A 17,103-nucleotide genomic window follows, 5' to 3' on the forward strand; every position below is an offset into this window, starting at 1 on the left:
AAAACATCAGCCAGCTTAGCTTTTTTCCAGTCTTGCTGCTGATTGTACTTTTATGTCATACAATACTAGCATTTATTGAAACTCTTCTCATTTCGGCCAGTGGCTCTATGTATGTGCAGAACCACATTCTAATGGATGAAAGGGAACGTAACAGCTGGAGCCACTGGAAGAAGATGATTCAGAGCAACATGAGTTCTGACACGCTAAGCTGAGCGCTCAGTGAGACAGCTCTGCCGTCCCACCCTCAGCACGCCCTCAACGGCTTGAGACAAAGCTGCTGGAAACAATGGCACGTTCCCACACCGCTCTACATTTGATCACTAAAGACAGCGGCTGGTACAGAGGGATCCGTGGTGAATTACAATGTGTCTTCATCAGTCTCCCAGGCAATGCCCATCATGACCCTGAATCCCTGGGGTCATAAGAGTTCAGGGAGTTCAACTCTGAGTAGTGACCCTCCCGTATTATATCGTCCTTAATGAGCTGTGGGGAGAGAAGCTTTAGGCTTCACTGGGACTGTTAATCTGATTTGGAGCAGAGGAGTGCACCCCGTCTCAGCCGTAACGCTGCTGATGTGGTGCCGTGGATTGAGGATGAATTGGGTGGAGGCAGCATTGTTAAGAAAACCTGTTCTTTTTTCTGTGTGTGTGTGTGTGTGTGGAGAAAAGCTACCCTGAGGGGTTTACCTTTGTCATCTTAAAGATGAATCATGTCATCACAGAATCCAATCATGGTCTGGTCATGTTGTTATTCACATCGTGTGCCTTACCAATCACCAACCAATCAATACGCAGATACTTGAATTAATATTTAAAAAAAATTATTTTGCAGAATGACATCCAGGATTAAGCACCAGAGGTGTGTTTTTAAGTAAATCTAATGGAGGAGAGCTTATTTGAGTTTAACCTACATGTGAATATGAGATTTTCTACAAGCACGGTTTTGTGGTATTTGAAATACTTTGGAAATCAACCCTGGTCCAACATGCAGCTCACACAAATATGAGACTGAACATAAAAATACACAGAAAACTGTTTGTCAGAGATGCAGGAGACTCTTAAATGAGAAATTAAAATACATCAGATATGAAGAATTGTTCAAAGATTATTTTTTTTCATCATATTTTAATCATTTAAATTCTGGTTATACCCAACAAACAATGAGGTTTATCCTTCAATGTGCATTGAATTTCTAAGTCAACGACAGGCAGACTTTGTTTTTACAGAGCAGAGCAGTAGTATAAGATAAAAAAAGGCTGCATTATGTAGAAAGCTTTTGTTGCATTCTATTCTCTCACACTCCTCGTTGCAATCTCCTGCTGATACCTTACTGCAAAAGTCACAGTTGCTTGAATCGGCATATTGATTGGCCTTATATAGTACGAGGTGCCTGCTCATGCATCCACCACAAGTAGAATAGATTTCACCGATGCCTTCGGTTGACGTGCATCCAGCATCCCCTGTCAGGCAGCAGTTAATCATGTGTACGTGTTTACATGACGACCTTCATAAAGGTCATGTGTGAAAATATTTCTAATTACATACAGTCGTTAAGTGATATTCAGACTTTGCCTGCTGAGTCTGACGTGACAGGGATTACTTAGACGCTGAACAACCATTGCCGGTGAGGGATATCTAATATTTAACTATCCTCCACTGACAGCATGTTCATGTTTACGCATGTACCATAGCAGGGAGTAAACATCTGTGGGTTGTCTATTTTTAAAACATGGTGTGGTCATTGTGTATTTTATTTATGTGAGGACTCCTATCCTTAGAAGAGAGTGAGCAGGTTTGTTTACCTCTTTGAAGCAATTCAACCTTGGTTGCTGAAGGGGGATGAAGATATAGCATTACATTATTTATGGCAGGAACGTGCTTGTTTCTTTTATCTTGAAATGTGATGTCTTCTTGTTTGTCTTTAGTGATTGAATTACTATATTTACAAATTTCTGAGATTACCTCTTTTCCTTAAAGCCATGTATTAAATAATAAAATCTTTCAAATGATGTGTAGTTCAACATGCCATGTTGATTGAGCCAATCTAATCAAAATGACAAATCCTTCCTTTGGCTAATAGCTTGCGTGCCCTGTTCCTGATGCAGAAGGAGGTAGGTTATCTTTAGTGCACATTGAATATTTATACAGCAAGTGGCTGAGGATTCAGTCACTGATCTCTAAGGTGACTTGCTGAGTCTGTGTGGGGGTTGCTGGCGTTCTGAATTTGGCCTGGGATGAAGTCGCACGGGACATATTGTCTCCTCTGTGTGTCCGTTTATTTCACCTACACAACAAGCACTGAAATCATAAGATATTAAAGTTATGGTCAAAGTGACATTAGATGAATCGCCAAAAATAAATCAGCACTCGACATGAAAACCAGGCCCTAAGACTAAAAGCTCTTTGCATGTGCTAACTGTGCAAGCTGCACAGAATATGCACTCCTGTTCGTCACACTAACACTAACTAATTGGAGTTTGAGGATCATGTTATTATGCTGAAATAGACAAGGTATGAGGAGACGGTAAAATGATTTCTCTCTGGGGATGCTAGGAAGTCTTATTATATTGTCTGAGATCGTCAGCCTCATTACATTATCATGGCGTGGAGACAGATTAGAGATTATAATAACAATGATACAAAAATGTTCATTTTAAGTTTTTAGAAATCGCTCGGAGCATTGAATGATTTCTATGGAGATCACTTGACAATGATGGCACCTTTGTGCAAAATACAATCGCAGATGTGCTTCTGAAATCCAAAAAGCCGGCGCTGCGTCATCACTGCTCAAGCATAAACTGTTTTATAAATGTGGGTTGTGACTGCAAAGACTTTTAATGAGCTCACTGCTGTCAGAGAGCAATTTTCTCTTTAAAGTGAACGCCTCTTTAATGCATTTGCAGCTGACAGGAAACAGTTTAGACGAGTCACTTTGAATAAGCGAAAGAAACAAGCACATAATCTTTTAATGTCGCTATTTACATTTTGCATTGCGCAAAACTATACAGAATTGAGCTGGAGCAAAAGTAGGTGATTTCTGAAAACCTTTGTTGAACTGGAGCTGCACAGACTCTGGAAAGTTCCCATTAATAAATTATCAATTCTCCAAAGGCGTGGAAAAACTTTCTGGGCATTGACATTTCATTGTTGAAGCTCCAAAGCTGTCCCTGAACTGAATGTATGAGATAAGTGCTTTGCAAGCACAAACAAACTGAAACAAAGGAAAACGAGGTGGAGATTGGTTCAGTAAGTAAGAGAGGGGGAGGAAGCACTTCTTGCGTCCAAGGGCATCATAAACCAGCATTCGTCTGCACAACAATGCCAACAGGGGCGCAAATTCTTTACACGCAGGGAATCGATTTCACACAGAGAGTGGAGGACTTGGAAGAGGCGTATCAGAGAGACTCTGAAATACTGCATCTTGAGTTCTGGGAGTTGGAGCCCAGTTTTATGGCTTTTCTTTTTTTTTTACATACAGTATCTGCAAGCTGGGGGATCCTGTCAGCTTCCAAAGAGCCAAACCAGGAACCCGTGGCCAAGAAAGAGAGAGGAATGAGGAAAAAGAGATTGTTCTGGATTTTTCCTTGGAATAAAATTCATGTGAGAAAAAGTGTAATAAAAAAAAGTAAGACAAAACAATGAAGTTCACACACATAATAATCTGAAAACTGTTTTATTGGACTTTGAGAAAATAGCACAAGTCCTGAAAATAAAACTAACATTGATATGCCAAATTCAAATGCAAAGGGAAGTTGGTTTGTGTTTCTTTATAAATAATGTGGGTCAGTAAGGAAGCATTAGTCCACTAATAAAGGAGAACACGGAAGGAATAAATGATGCTTCAGGAATCTGGTTTAAAATATATTTTATCTGTGTCTTTTTGATTTTACTTTTTAAATAATTGACACGTGTTTTTTTGTAGTCTTGAATATTATCCAGTAATTAATTTGAAAGGCAAACAAGTATGTATATTGCTTGATCAATACACACACTAAATAAATGACAGTAAAAATAAAATAAAATTACATTATACAAGATAAAAAATGATGATCGCAGTAATCGTTTGCGAGTGTGAAGCAAATTTCACAAACATGCCAGCAAGGTTGATTAAAGTATCCGTTGGAAATTATTTTTTATAAAATCAATGGAAAAGTAAATCTTAGCAAAACATTGCATATAAAATATATATAAAACTATGTTTGATGATAATGAAAATACTTATTACATTAAAGAGAAATGGGAGTCGGAAGCTAATATACTGTGGAAGATGACAAATGGGAAGATAGTATATTAAATAGTCATTCGATTTTTAGCAGCCCTACCTGGAAGAAATTCAATTGGAAGGTAAAAGTAAGGTTTTTAGAACGCCGATGGCTGTGTCTGGCTTTTTCCATTATCATCACCATTATGTTGGAGGGGATGTGGCAAGCCTGGAGGTCATACCCATATTTTTTGGGACTGACCCAAAATTCAAAAGAATTTGGTGGACATTAGGAATGAAATACATATGATAATGGCTTTAAAATTAATATTAACTAATTTTAAAGGCAGGTTAATATTACATGTTAGGATGCATATACTATATTCATTCACAGCTTTCTGCCAAGGAAAGTTCTGCGTTTTGTTACTTTTTGGAATGTAATATTATTGTTAAAATATTATACTAAATATATAAATAAAACTTTAACTAATTTATCTCAGCAAAAATAGTGCCATAAAATATGACAAATAGCATGTAATATAGAGAATAAATTATTATTAAATTTTAAAAATAAATAAATAATCCTGGGCGGAAACCATACATAAACCATACATCATATTTAAGTAATATCGGTGGTAACTGGGGGTCTCTATTTTATACTGTTAGTATATGCGGCAGTAGTGACGCGCCCCCTAGTGCTTAGTGTCTGCCAGGCTCCTGGAGTTTGATAACCTTGCTCTGCGTCCCGGAGCATCACTGAAGGAATGTAAATGTGGACTCGGATGTATTCCCCTTGTTGCTAATTGTTGATGCAGCCGGGATGCTGTCTCTCGCATGGTGATCAGGGTTCATCCCCCGTCCGCTCCGACCCACAATGATAAGCACCGACACGGCTTTGGAGAGTGGAGACCAGCCGTGCATCCGGCTGGAGCCCCTGAAGAAGACGCACTTACCGGGCAAGGCGACGCCGACCGGTGGCAACTGCGCTGCTGCGTTCAAGGACAGCAGCCCCAAAGTGACAGCCAACGGAGTGCACGACATAGAGAACCGTATTCTGAGGATCACCGGCTACTACGGCTACAACCCGGGGTACTCCAGCCATAGAAGTGAGTCAAAAGAAAAGTATATTGATCGGATCATTAGAGGATGCGACAATCTCTGTTTCTGCCAGGTGTGAGATGGATCTGTGGCATCAAGGGATTTTATTATACTGATATAGAAAAGGAAATGCAATCAATGCGGTACCAGTGGCGTGTGGAGGAAGAGACACTGCTTGTCCCTCTGTCCCCTCAGAGACATTGCTTGTCCCTCTGTCCCCTCAGAGACACTGCTTGTCCCTCTGTCCCCTCAGAGACACTGCTTGTCCCTCTGTCCCCTCAGAGACACTGCTTGTCCCTCTGTCCCCTCAAATGCATTTCCAGTTTAAATGGGTTGTCGGTAAATTCGCTATTGCAAACTCAGGTAATTGCATTTTAATTGATGCCATTATGGAGCAGCATCGATAATGTTATCTGTTGGAGGCAAAATAATCACTGAGACACAGAGTGAGAGAGAGAGGGGGAGAGAGAGTGCAGCAAATTGTGATGCGCAAATCAAACAAATGCTGGCATTTTGAATGTGTTATCAAATTCAGTTGTTTAACATGACCAAGTGTTATATCCTTTAAACACGTGTGGAGAACTCTGCAAACATTTATTGGCAGCCTCTCATTAATTCAATCAATTCCCCCAAATGTCAGATATAGCAGCTCTTTCTGTGATACATGTAAATATTGCTAGTTCCGACACTTTGAGCGTCTATACATTATGCTCCTCGACACTTTTCATTTTCCTGATATGCTGTTGCCTGGTAGACCAATATTCTGAATTCTGCTGACTCAGAGACAATAGCTGGGCTCTTTGCAGAGCGCTGATGATGCACTTTGTTCAGGATATGATCTTTAAAATATTGCCCTCTGGTTGTAAAGCGCTGCCAGCACCTTTAGGATTTATAATGGAGAGACAACAACTACAGTACTCTGCAATTCGGAATGTGGGTTGCTTTACAAATGGGTTTATGGTATGCAAGATTCCAACATCTTATTTTGCTGCTACATTATTCTCTATCTTGAAAAGCACTCAGAGAGAGCAAACCTCCGCCAAACAGCTCATTCCCCTCCTAATTAGATTTACACCGTCCACATGGTGATCTGGAACATCACCAACATGTTCTAAATCTAAATTGGTATCTTTATGTATATTTTTAATTGATTCATGATAATCCAGGATCTCTTTTGGATCATCTCCAAAATGTAAGCACCTGTTCCTGGTAACATTCTCAACATTTCCTGAAAATGTCATCAAGATCCGTCAGTAACCTTTGGAGTTATCTTGCTAACAGCCTGACGGACAACAGACAAACTAACAAACCAATGCCGGCGATTACACACACACACACACCCCCCCCCCCCCGCCCGCCTTGGACGAGGAAGTGGCCATCTCCTAAAAAACAAATCTAAAAGTCCAACATTTGTAATTGATTAGCGTTTAGTCTCTTACATTTCAGGGTCACCTCAAAATGAAACAGACTTGACACGCAAGCTCCCCTAATGGCTCCATCTGGCTGTTATATAACAGCCCAGAGACACACATCTGGAAGCTCGATGAACTGCCAGTGTTGTGAAGTTCTTTTCCAAATCTACTAACTCAACCTTTGGACAATGCATGACTCTGACACAACTTGTTGTGAGCCCCAGCAGAAATAGGGGCCTCGCTCAATGAAGAACAAGCTCCAACGCTAGATTTCTGAGACGAGCTGCGAGCACCGCAAAGAATCTTTGCAGTACACAGAGGCTGAGAAAAAAGCAAATGAATCTGTCTCCGAGTAAGTGCCACATATTTATGAGGGCTGTCGGTTGTAGTAGAGCAGCCATGAATACAGTCACATGGTTTCACTGAGGAAGACACTCACATCCTCAGAGGAATCTGTTGGAATCATGCCTGATGAACACACCCGGACGTGTAAACTGAAAACAGGTTGAAAATCAGCAGCCTCTGAAGCTATGGATAAACTAAGAGATAAAAAATGTCTGGCTCGGCTCCTGAAAGGGATAACAAAGCAAGCTGAGGCTTCTAATCACACACGTGTGTGGAAAACACCCACCAGAAGAAGAATATCATTTGTTGCTGTTAAAAGTTTATTACAACATTTTTAATGGCTTGAATGTTTTTTTCTTTTTATAGATGCTTCATCATAAGATCCGTTATTGGATTGCAAGCATGGGCGACTGCAAATTAGTTGATTGGATGATTAGCTGGCTAGAAAAAGCATTTCTTCATAGATGATTAAAAATTATTAAAGCAAGAATTACGCCAATTTATTGGTTGCAGTCTCAACAAGCAGACCCGGAGAATTTTGAATGATTAACTAAAAATATAATTGGAAGATTAATGAGTAATAAAAGTATGTTTTAGCTGCAGCCTTCCATTCCAGCATTGCAAGGCTGCTGTCCCCCCCTCCTCTTTGCCTGTATTGTGTGTTGTAGCAGAGGAAAATGAATTATGGGATATCCTCCCAGATGCAGTTTCAGGTTCAAGGAGCAGGTGCAGATTGTAATAGTATTTCTCTTAAAATATATGCCATCTCCAGCCATGCGTTTCATCATCTATCCATCAATTGATTGTTGTGCTTGCCGGAGTTGGCAGAAGGTATTCCTCGAGGCAGTGTACTTGTCACCGTATTTCCTTTCTGCACAGCTATTAGTCATGCTGTCGACGGTTCAGCGTCTGTAAAGGAGTCGGACTTAATTGCTCATGTGCGCATCCATCTTTATTTGTTTTGTTTTTTCGATCTTGGACAAATTACACACACTTAAAGATACCAACACTGTAAACATGCCTGATATTTTTTTACCATGATGCTGTCAGGCTGCGTACGGGTTGCTGATGTGTGTTCAGGGTTCAGGGGGAAAAGGACTACATCTGAAAATCAACCCTAAAATAAATGGAGAGCTCGTGGAAAGTCATTAAAAGTAATGCTTTTACTGTCTTGTTTTCTATTAGCTGCTGCAGCTTAAATGATTACTCTGTTATTGATCTCTGATTTATACCAATCCAAATAGCATGGTAGCAGTAATAGGCAGACAGACAGACACTTTGGACCCATTCCATTTTTCTACTGACTGGAAACTTCCTATTCGTTTCCGAAACCATTTACATTCAGTGCTAACAGCAGGATAATCTTCATTTTCTACCTCAGTCAATCACCTCAAGCATTTTTTTTATGTGCATGCACTTATTTTGGACAGTCCTCTTCCCATGCCTGCTCACACGCTGCTATTTATAACTAACCAAGCTTCGAATGGGACATGAGCTTTGCCTGAACAACTCCTGGAGTGCAGTTAGTCTCACATGCTCCTGGGAAATGAGCAAGAAAACACTCCACAAGTAATGGATGCAATATTTTGCCACAGCAGTTACGTAAGCGCTGCCCTGTACTCGTATCACTTTGCCATTGCTGTCAGTTGTTGACCTCACTTTGTCGTGGAAAATGTTACCTCCTCCGGCAATACATTTTATAGAATCCAATAGTAATGTTATGTAATGGGAGAGTAAAATATGTAAATGGTTCTAAATTGTTTCTCTATTGTCCAGAGTACTGATGTTATCATCGGCAGCCTAACACTGTCCCCCTGTGGTTTGTGATAGTAACAACAAAACTAAAATTTATTTATTTATTTACCTCTACCTCTATCTTAAATTAGACTAAAAATACATGAGTGTTTGTACCACAACACATTAGTGCAAATGCCAAACCGGTCCTCGGGCACAAAATATATTCAAAGTGAAAAGAAATCGCTTCCTGGTAGAAATTCCTCGCCATTCAAAGTTAATGTTTTATTTGCCCAGCTTTGAGATGCTTAGTGGAATATTGTGATGCCCCCTGATAGACTATTTCAGCTGTTTCAAAAGTCCATCTTGATCACCTCCACTGCAAACATGTTCAGTAGCGCCATCCAACAAGTCACCCACTAGGTGGTCTCATCGCTGCTGTTCTAGCGCTGAATGGGTCAGACCAGATCCAGTATGTTCAAATACACCTGTAAACTAAGGAACACTGGTGAATCTAAATCACAAAAGAGGCCCAATCGGTGCCGTGCACCAGGACACAGGAAGCCCTCTGTTGCTATGGAGGTGAATAGCGAGGAAGCTGCACTATGTGGTGCTTTGATTTGAGATGCGTTGGTGCCATTGTGTTTGTTACACACAGCAAGGTCATGTAAGGTCACGATGCTGTTAAAGTTGCTGTTGGGATGAAACACTTAACAGTGAATTGTGAGCTGCTGGTGAACTTGTGACATTCAGTCGCCTTTACATAAAAACATACACATTAGGGAAAGGAACAATCAATTTTAGCACTTGTTCTGATATTTGAAGGGGAACTCTGGCCTCCTTTTGGGCCTGCGCTTCAGGTATTTCTCTGCTAGTGATTAGCATCTCTGCTGACTGGACCTTCTTTCTGCCCCATCCTTGTCTAGCTCTATTAGTGGGGCTATTTTTAAGACAGTGAGGGCTTACTCCCCAGGCGATCCACAACCCCAACTCGTCCCCTGCTTATATCTGACTAAACATTCATTTCAGCTAGGATTGCATCACACACTAAATACACCAGCATTTTAATTAAGTCTCATTCTGACAACATTACTTTGGGCGTTTGTACTAATCTTAGACTCATTATTTGTGCACTATTTACTGAGCGACTATGTAAAATAGTGTATTTGCACCACAGACTTGTCCCAAGCAACTACAGTGATGTGTAGCTGTTTCAAGTCATCTCCACAACTGATTTCCGCCGACACACGCTGCTTCCAGGATGTTACTGGAACATGACGCTGCATATGTTCCAGTGTAATAAGAAGCTTATGGCTTTGATGTATCTCGCAGACAGGAGGACTCTGATCTGCTACGCCCTCTCTCGAAGAACCAGAACTTTGGCAGATGAGGATCTGAGAGTGGAGAACAGGAAGGGAGGGGCTGTGGCTGTTATGGGTGTGATGAGAGATAGGAAATATAATATAGTATTTATTTATTTATCAGTATAGTTAAATGAGCACTTACCACTGCATGCATTCTGTGACTGATTCCCTTCCCTATCGTGCTGGTGCCTCACCAGCACGATAGGGAAGGGATCAATGGCATAAAACTTTGATTTTACTGATGGGAAGGTAATCACCACATAGCATAGGTTTTATTAAGATCCTGTTACAGGCTGCAAGGGCTCATGTGTCTTATTGTTGAACCATTGGCCGAGGCATTGTTGGTGTTGATCTGTTTAGGAATAGGGAAGTCCATTAAATCCTCTGCTAGTTTAACCACAGCTGGAGATAGAATGGCAAGAGGGTTTTCCTTGAAATGGAAACTCCTGACTTCAGTCCAGGAGGTGACTCGCGTGGCCCATGCAGGCTGCTGATGTGAATGTTTCTCTGCATTATCCAACTATAGTTTTACTGTAGCGAAATCACATCATACTCCATGTAAAAATACTTCATCAACATTTATCGCCCCGTACACAACCTTTGAAAATGAGAAAAACAAAGAAACTCCTGTTATTTAGGTATGACTGGAGCAGCTTGAGGGTGGCACCTTTTATAAAGTACAAAGTTAAGATAATTGTTCTTTTCTTGAACTTCTCTATACACAAGAGAGAAAAGGAGAGGAATGGGTCACGAGAAAAGAGATGGGAGGAGGAAGAGGATATAGGAGGGGGCATAGCACAGCACAATTAGCCCCGCTGCTTGGTTACCGTCCAAACAAAGGTGCTGATTTGTGGTGCAAAAGAAGAGGAGGGGAAAAGAGAGACTGACAGAGAGAAAAGAAGAGTGTGAGGATGAGAGAGGTGAGAAGAGTGATTGCGCCATGCACTTGAAGCTCCGTCTCCCTGGAAGATAGTGGCAGCGCTGGATCAAGTCTGCGCTTCACTGCTCCTCTACTGAGTTATCTCTGCTCTATCCAGGCAGATGGAGACAGTGGGAGAGAACCAGTAGCCGACTGGAAAGAGACGACTGGAGTACTGGGAGGAGGGTGGAGATCTGGGCTGAGGATTGGGGGGGGGTCATTCATTCATTCAAGAAGAAGAGGAGTCAGGAATCTCAGAATCCTCAGAGGTAGCAGGAGGATCTGCTGAGTGTGCAGCAGCAGCCCGTGCGCACACACACACACACACACACATACACAAAGCACACTTCCAAGGGAAGGACAGTGTTTTGTACCCCTACACCCTAGAGGAGGATGAAGAAGCACTCCGCCCGAGTGGCTCAGCACTCAGGTCCTGACCTGCACCATCTCTGAAGGTAAACAAAGAGATGCCATTGATCCTAAACTGTAAATTTTGTGTCGATTTGTTCGCACGAACTGGTTACATGAAACTTTGGAGCGTTCGGAACTAGAAAGACAACAGCGTATAATTTCCCATAAGGCATAAAATTCTCACAAGATGTGTGATTTTAATGTGACTATATGCGACATCGCAAATTGAAATCGGCGATTAAACAGAATGAGTTTTTAACTAATTACCCCCGAGATGGTATGAAATCAAAACCATTTCTTCATGTTTTGCGGCCTTGGAGCGCGACACAGCGCGGACCCTGTTCCTAATGTAATCTGAGCTATCGACTGCATTAAGATATTCATTCATTCAAGTTAGTCCCGTGATGCGCATGTGCGCCACCAAATACTATCCGGTCTTAACAGCATTACTACTAGTCAGTGGTTAAAGTTAGTGACTTCCTGTTTGTAGCTGGTTAAACTACAGCTTCAGATCTTTCTAACAAGCCCCTGATTGTCTCTGTGTGCAAAGAACTCATGTTAATAACCCCGTGCGTAAAGTGTGGAATGTCTTAGTTAATCAGCCGTACGCGCGCTCTCCGAATCACTCCTCTCTCACGCTTACTGTTTATACCGGAAGGCAGCGAAGCAAACCGTATATTTTTTGCACGCCTTCACTTCAGTTAAAAGCGACAAGCCAGAGATGACTAACAACTTCCTGCTTAGATCTCACTGTAGTTAACAAACAAACAAAACCATCAGATGCCATAATGAGCAGAGTGGAGATAGAACACACTTTGGGTGTCGAAGTTCCGGTCTGTAGCCATGGTGGGAATGGCAGAGCTTCACGTGCTGAGCTAGCAAAGAGGAAGGGAGCACATGTCATCTTTTATTCCTGCCGTGGTGAAAATTGATCACACTGTTGACAGTTAAAGAACGGATCTGAGCTCTCACAAAATGCTCTCACACATCTATCTATCTATCTATCTATCTATCTATCTATCTATCTATCTATCTATCCATCTATCTATATCTATCTATCCATCCATCCATGCATGTCAAGGTTGTCATGACATTCTTGGGTCATGCGGTTAAACTTACTTTTGCTTTCTGTGCACGTCTGTCTGCAATGAGTGCAACGTCATGCAAAGCTATTTGTGACATGCACAGCCACAATGCAAACCCAACACATTTTAGCAAAGGCCTTTCTAATCCACTGCGGCCTTTACAGCGTGAAAGGCAAACGGCGGTAGTGAACACTGAGGACCAGTGATCAATAGATACTTAGGAGTTGGATCCCTGACAAAGAGACACGATTACCGGTACTATATGCTGTACGGAATTCAGTAATGCAAATGATAAAATAATTTGCAAAAACTTGGCTCGTCTAAATTATTTATGAACAGGGTTATTGGGCTGTGCCTATAGATCAAGGAATTATGTTATTTTGTCAAGGCCAAATATATTGAATAACCAAAATGAAATGGAGCTGGATATATGTATTTATGGGGTTATCAAAGCTATTAAACCTCTATGAGCCTCATAAGGTCCTTTCCCTTTGGTGCAGTTCCGGGACCTAATTTAGAAAAAGTACTTTGTTTTTTCATTACAAAAGAACTATAACTCTCAGCCCTGAAAACTTGTTCCGGACTGGAACGAACCAAAGCCTTGTAAGGTCAGAAGAAAAGAACATTAGATCAGGGGCTGTAGGGGTATTACAGGAGAAGTAGAAGGTATAAGCACATCATAAATTTCATCGTTCAGTCGGGGCAAACATAACGACTGACTGATTGTCTAATACTGCCATCCATACAGCCATGCTGGTAAAATGTAAAATAAAATCTCAATAAGCAGCAAGCAGGACAACGGTAGAGATGCTGCAGTGCATTTATGATCATTTTGCTAATGCCTTTCGTCTTCTGTCCCATCAGGAGAAGATGGATCCGAGTCTCACGCAGAGACGCCGGGCAGTGAGACCAGTGCAGAGAGCCAGTCCTATCAGACGTGTACCAGCGTAGCTCTGAAGGTACTGGGTGGCCTGCTGATGGTGCTGGGCATCTCCTCCTCCTGGGTGGGCACCACGCAGGTGGTTAAGCTGACTTTCCAATCGTTCTCCTGCCCCTTCTTCGTATCGTGGTTCAGCAGCAACTGGAACATCTTCTTCTTTCCCATATACTACTCCGCACATGTGGTCATCACACGGGAGAAGCAGACCCTCATACAGAAATTCAGGTAAACCTCCCAAAACACCATATTGAAATTAAAATGTCAGAGTTTCCAGAAAGCATGCACTTTGGAATAGTAGCTCTCCAATTGGGATTTTTAAAACCTGTTCTGGTATTTTTTATTTATGGGTGCACTCACAACCGTTACTGTTATTGCTACACCAATAAAAAAGTTTTATTGGGAACGACTATTCAGCATCCACAAGTATAGTTCATTTTGACTGACATGACATAAGCAAATGATAATGTTATAAAACAGCAGAGAATTGGATGAAAGCAACTGATGCGTGTCCAAACGCATTTGCAATTTGTTCAGAGGAAGGAGAAATTGCTGCTCTGATGTGACAGCAGCGATTGAATGTTGTGGAGGTTGAAGTAATAGTTATGAGAATTTTAATTCTGATCTGAGAATAGCACCAACGCGACTGAGAAAAACTTTCCTTTTCCTTTTCACAACATAACGTAACAGCTCTCTATGCTCAACAGGAGTGCATATTAAACAATATGAACAATATGACCGCTCTGTGGTTTCTTCTCCCTGCCAGGGAGTGCAGCAAGCTGTTTGGGGAGGATGGGATGACTCTTGGGCATTTTGTAAAGAGGACAGCACCCTTCTCAATCCTGTGGACACTGACCAACTACCTGTACCTCCTGGCCTTGAAGAAACTGACAGCGACTGATGTCTCGGCCCTTTACTGCTGTCACAAGGCCTTCGTCTTTCTCTTGTCCTGGATTGTCCTCAAGGACAGGTTCATGGGTGTTCGGGTCTGTATGCATGTATCCGCATGATAATGTTAGCTTCAACGGCTGCTCTTTTTAATTCGGAGGGGAACCCATGCAAATAATCCCTCTGAATCATCACCTGCAGATTGTGGCAGCTATAATGGCTATCACAGGTATTGTGATGATGGCTTATGCTGACGGCTTCCATGGCGATTCCTTTGTGGGTGTGGCACTCGCTGTGGGCTCAGCCTCGACATCAGCTCTCTATAAGGTTGGGCCACCAGGCACATTACAGGTGCAACCTCCCGTGTGTTTGCTTTTGTACCGGTTTATACGACCCGCTGTTTCCTCTCCATGAAGGTGATGTTCAAGATGTTCCTGGGCAGCGCCAACCTTGGAGAAGTGGCTCATTTCCTTTCGACCATGGGCTTCTTCAATCTCATCTTTATTTCGTGTGTTCCCCTCATCCTCTACTTCACCAAGGTGGAGCAGTGGGGCTCGCTGTCCTCGTTACCGTGGGGCTACATGTGTGGGCTGGCAGGACTATGGCTGGGTGAGAGCGCATACTTCCTGCAGAAGAATGTGCATCCTGGTTTCACCTTTGTGTTTCCATGAAAAAATTTTGTTCAACTAATTGTAGGGATGAAACTAACAATCATAAATCCAAGTTAAGATAAGATATATTATTAAGTTGCTTGTTTGTCTGGCCTCAATTTGATAGTTTAATAAATAAAAAAAATACACTTAATTAATGACAACATACACTAATGACAAATTCTGCCAAATATGTCAATTGACTAATAATTTCGGCTCTAATTCATTGCCATGTCTGTGTCTTCAACCTCTTTCGTGTCTTTTGCAGTGTTCAACATCTTGATCCATGTTGGTGTGGTGCTGACTTACCCCATTCTCATTTCCATAGGGACACTGCTCAGTGTGCCAGGCAATGCCGGTAAGGCCTGTCACTACACGCTACCTTGTATATCACATACCCGACAACATTTAGATTCTACCTCCAGCTGTTAAATAATGCGTAATGGCATTCAGATTTATTTTAAATCAAGATATTATTGTGTCTTTCTTTGTACTGTGATAACTGTTGTGCAAGGTGCCTGAATTTAATGTAGTTTTACATTTTTTGATTAGAGGGAAAATGAATATGATCGTGCTAGTGACGCCAAAATGCTGCATATTGCTGTGATTCTGTCTTGAGAGATCAGCAGCACTTAGGGCTGCTGGAGCAAACTGATTACACAGCATGTCTGCCTCCTTCATCCTGGAAACCAATCATTGTGGTGTCTGAACAGACCCTGCAACAATCCTCTCACTGAGGGAGGATCGGGTTGTCAAGGCCAAACTTAATGTCTGCAGACACGTTCTTTTCGTTAACCATGATGGACTTTATGAAGGTCAGCAGGTTGCAGCAACTTATCTCAGGATTTTAGACCACAAAGACACCGAGGATAAAGTGGATCTCTTGTGTTAGTAAGCCGCATTTGCTGCACTCATCCCGTGCAGCCTTGGCGTCCTGTGGTTTATCTTACTTTATGTAATTAATCTCAGTTTGTTGTTTCTCCCCTTTCCCTTTCCTTGTCTTACACTTTGTCTCCCTCTTCTGTCTCTTTCTTTCTTTCGCCTGCTGTAGCTGTAGACGTTTTGAAACACGAGGTGATCTTCAGCACGGTGCGCCTTGCAGCCACCTGCATCATTTGCCTTGGCTTCTTGCTGCTGCTCCTGCCAGAGGAGTGGGACTCGGTCACGCTGCGTTTCCTTGCCAACATTACGGACAAAAAGTCGGAGGAACACGGCGACGAGTTCACGGAGTCCAGCATCAACACGCGCACTCGCAGTCGAGCGAATGGTGCCGTCGCCATTTCCATGGCGTGACATTGCTGAGTGCTGTTATGGGCCTTGGTAAACCCGTTTTAAAAGGCCTGTCTGCTGATGTTCCCCCACTGGCCACTCAGGAGGTGTGGGGATAATCAGTCAGCTGTCCAACAGGAAGACAGGGAGTTGAACTTTAAACTGGAAACACGTCTGTGTCTCTGCCACTTCACTGTAAGAGGGGAAATATAGGACATTTATGGATCCTGCAAACTGAAAGGATGGGAAATGATACTTTCCCCTTCTTTGCACGCACCCAAACCAAGAGCTCTGTGTCCTCCCCTGGCCTGTTCCGCAGACTGTATTCTGTGAATATGAATATTGGCAGGGTGTGTTTGGCTCAATCGTATATGTATTTGAGATATTTATTTAGAGCTGTGTCAATAAGAGTATTATTTTAAGTATTATATACAAGGCAATGGCAGTAACAGTATGCGCAATGTACAGGCTCGTTTGGTTTTATAATAAAAGACTCAAAACCCACATTCATAGTTGTGCATCGCTATCAGTTATTAGTCAAACTCTGCAAAAGAGGTCATGTTTAAATTTCAGACTGTTTTTAACTGCTGTTGTTAAATGACTTTGGAATCAGAGGTAGTGCAGGAACTCTGGGGAAATGCCAAAATGGAAAAATGATTCAGATAAATCATCTTTACGAAGCTGCCTTCTGGAGTTTATGGTGCCCTCTTCAGGTGAAAGTGGTGCACAAATCTGGGAAAACCAAATGAGCCAGTGAGTCTGATGCTCTTATAGCCTTCCCACAATATTGA

At 42.0% G+C, this 17,103-nt stretch overlaps 1 protein-coding gene across 1 annotated transcript; it reads left to right on the forward strand.

Moving 5' to 3' along the window:
- The first annotated feature begins 5,074 nt into the window (after positions 1-5,074).
- Positions 5,075-16,336, forward strand: slc35f4 (solute carrier family 35 member F4). The gene is made up of 7 exons (XM_068752088.1): positions 5,075-5,306; positions 13,433-13,733; positions 14,272-14,491; positions 14,595-14,720; positions 14,810-15,002; positions 15,312-15,401; positions 16,095-16,336. Exons 1-7 carry the CDS (start codon positions 5,075-5,077, stop codon positions 16,334-16,336), a joined length of 1,404 nt encoding a protein of 467 aa, XP_068608189.1.
- Positions 16,337-17,103: the final 767 nt, after the last annotated feature.

This window comes from Brachionichthys hirsutus, chromosome 18 (assembly GCF_040956055.1).
Source record: "Brachionichthys hirsutus isolate HB-005 chromosome 18, CSIRO-AGI_Bhir_v1, whole genome shotgun sequence".
NCBI classification, from domain to species: Eukaryota; Metazoa; Chordata; class Actinopteri; order Lophiiformes; family Brachionichthyidae; genus Brachionichthys; species Brachionichthys hirsutus.

What these genes read in the sequence shown, in the direction of transcription:
- slc35f4 (XM_068752088.1), top strand. Translation starts at nt 5,075, where the DNA reads ATGATAAGCACCGACACGGCTTTGGAGAGTGGAGACCAGCCGTGCATC. An exon ending in GGGGTACTCCAGCCATAGAA is followed by an intron (nt 5,307 to 13,432) that starts GTGAGTCAAAAG and finishes CTGTCCCATCAG; the next exon opens with GAGAAGATGGATCCGAGTCT. An exon ending in CGACATCAGCTCTCTATAAG is followed by an intron (nt 14,721 to 14,809) that starts GTTGGGCCACCA and finishes CTCTCCATGAAG; the next exon opens with GTGATGTTCAAGATGTTCCT.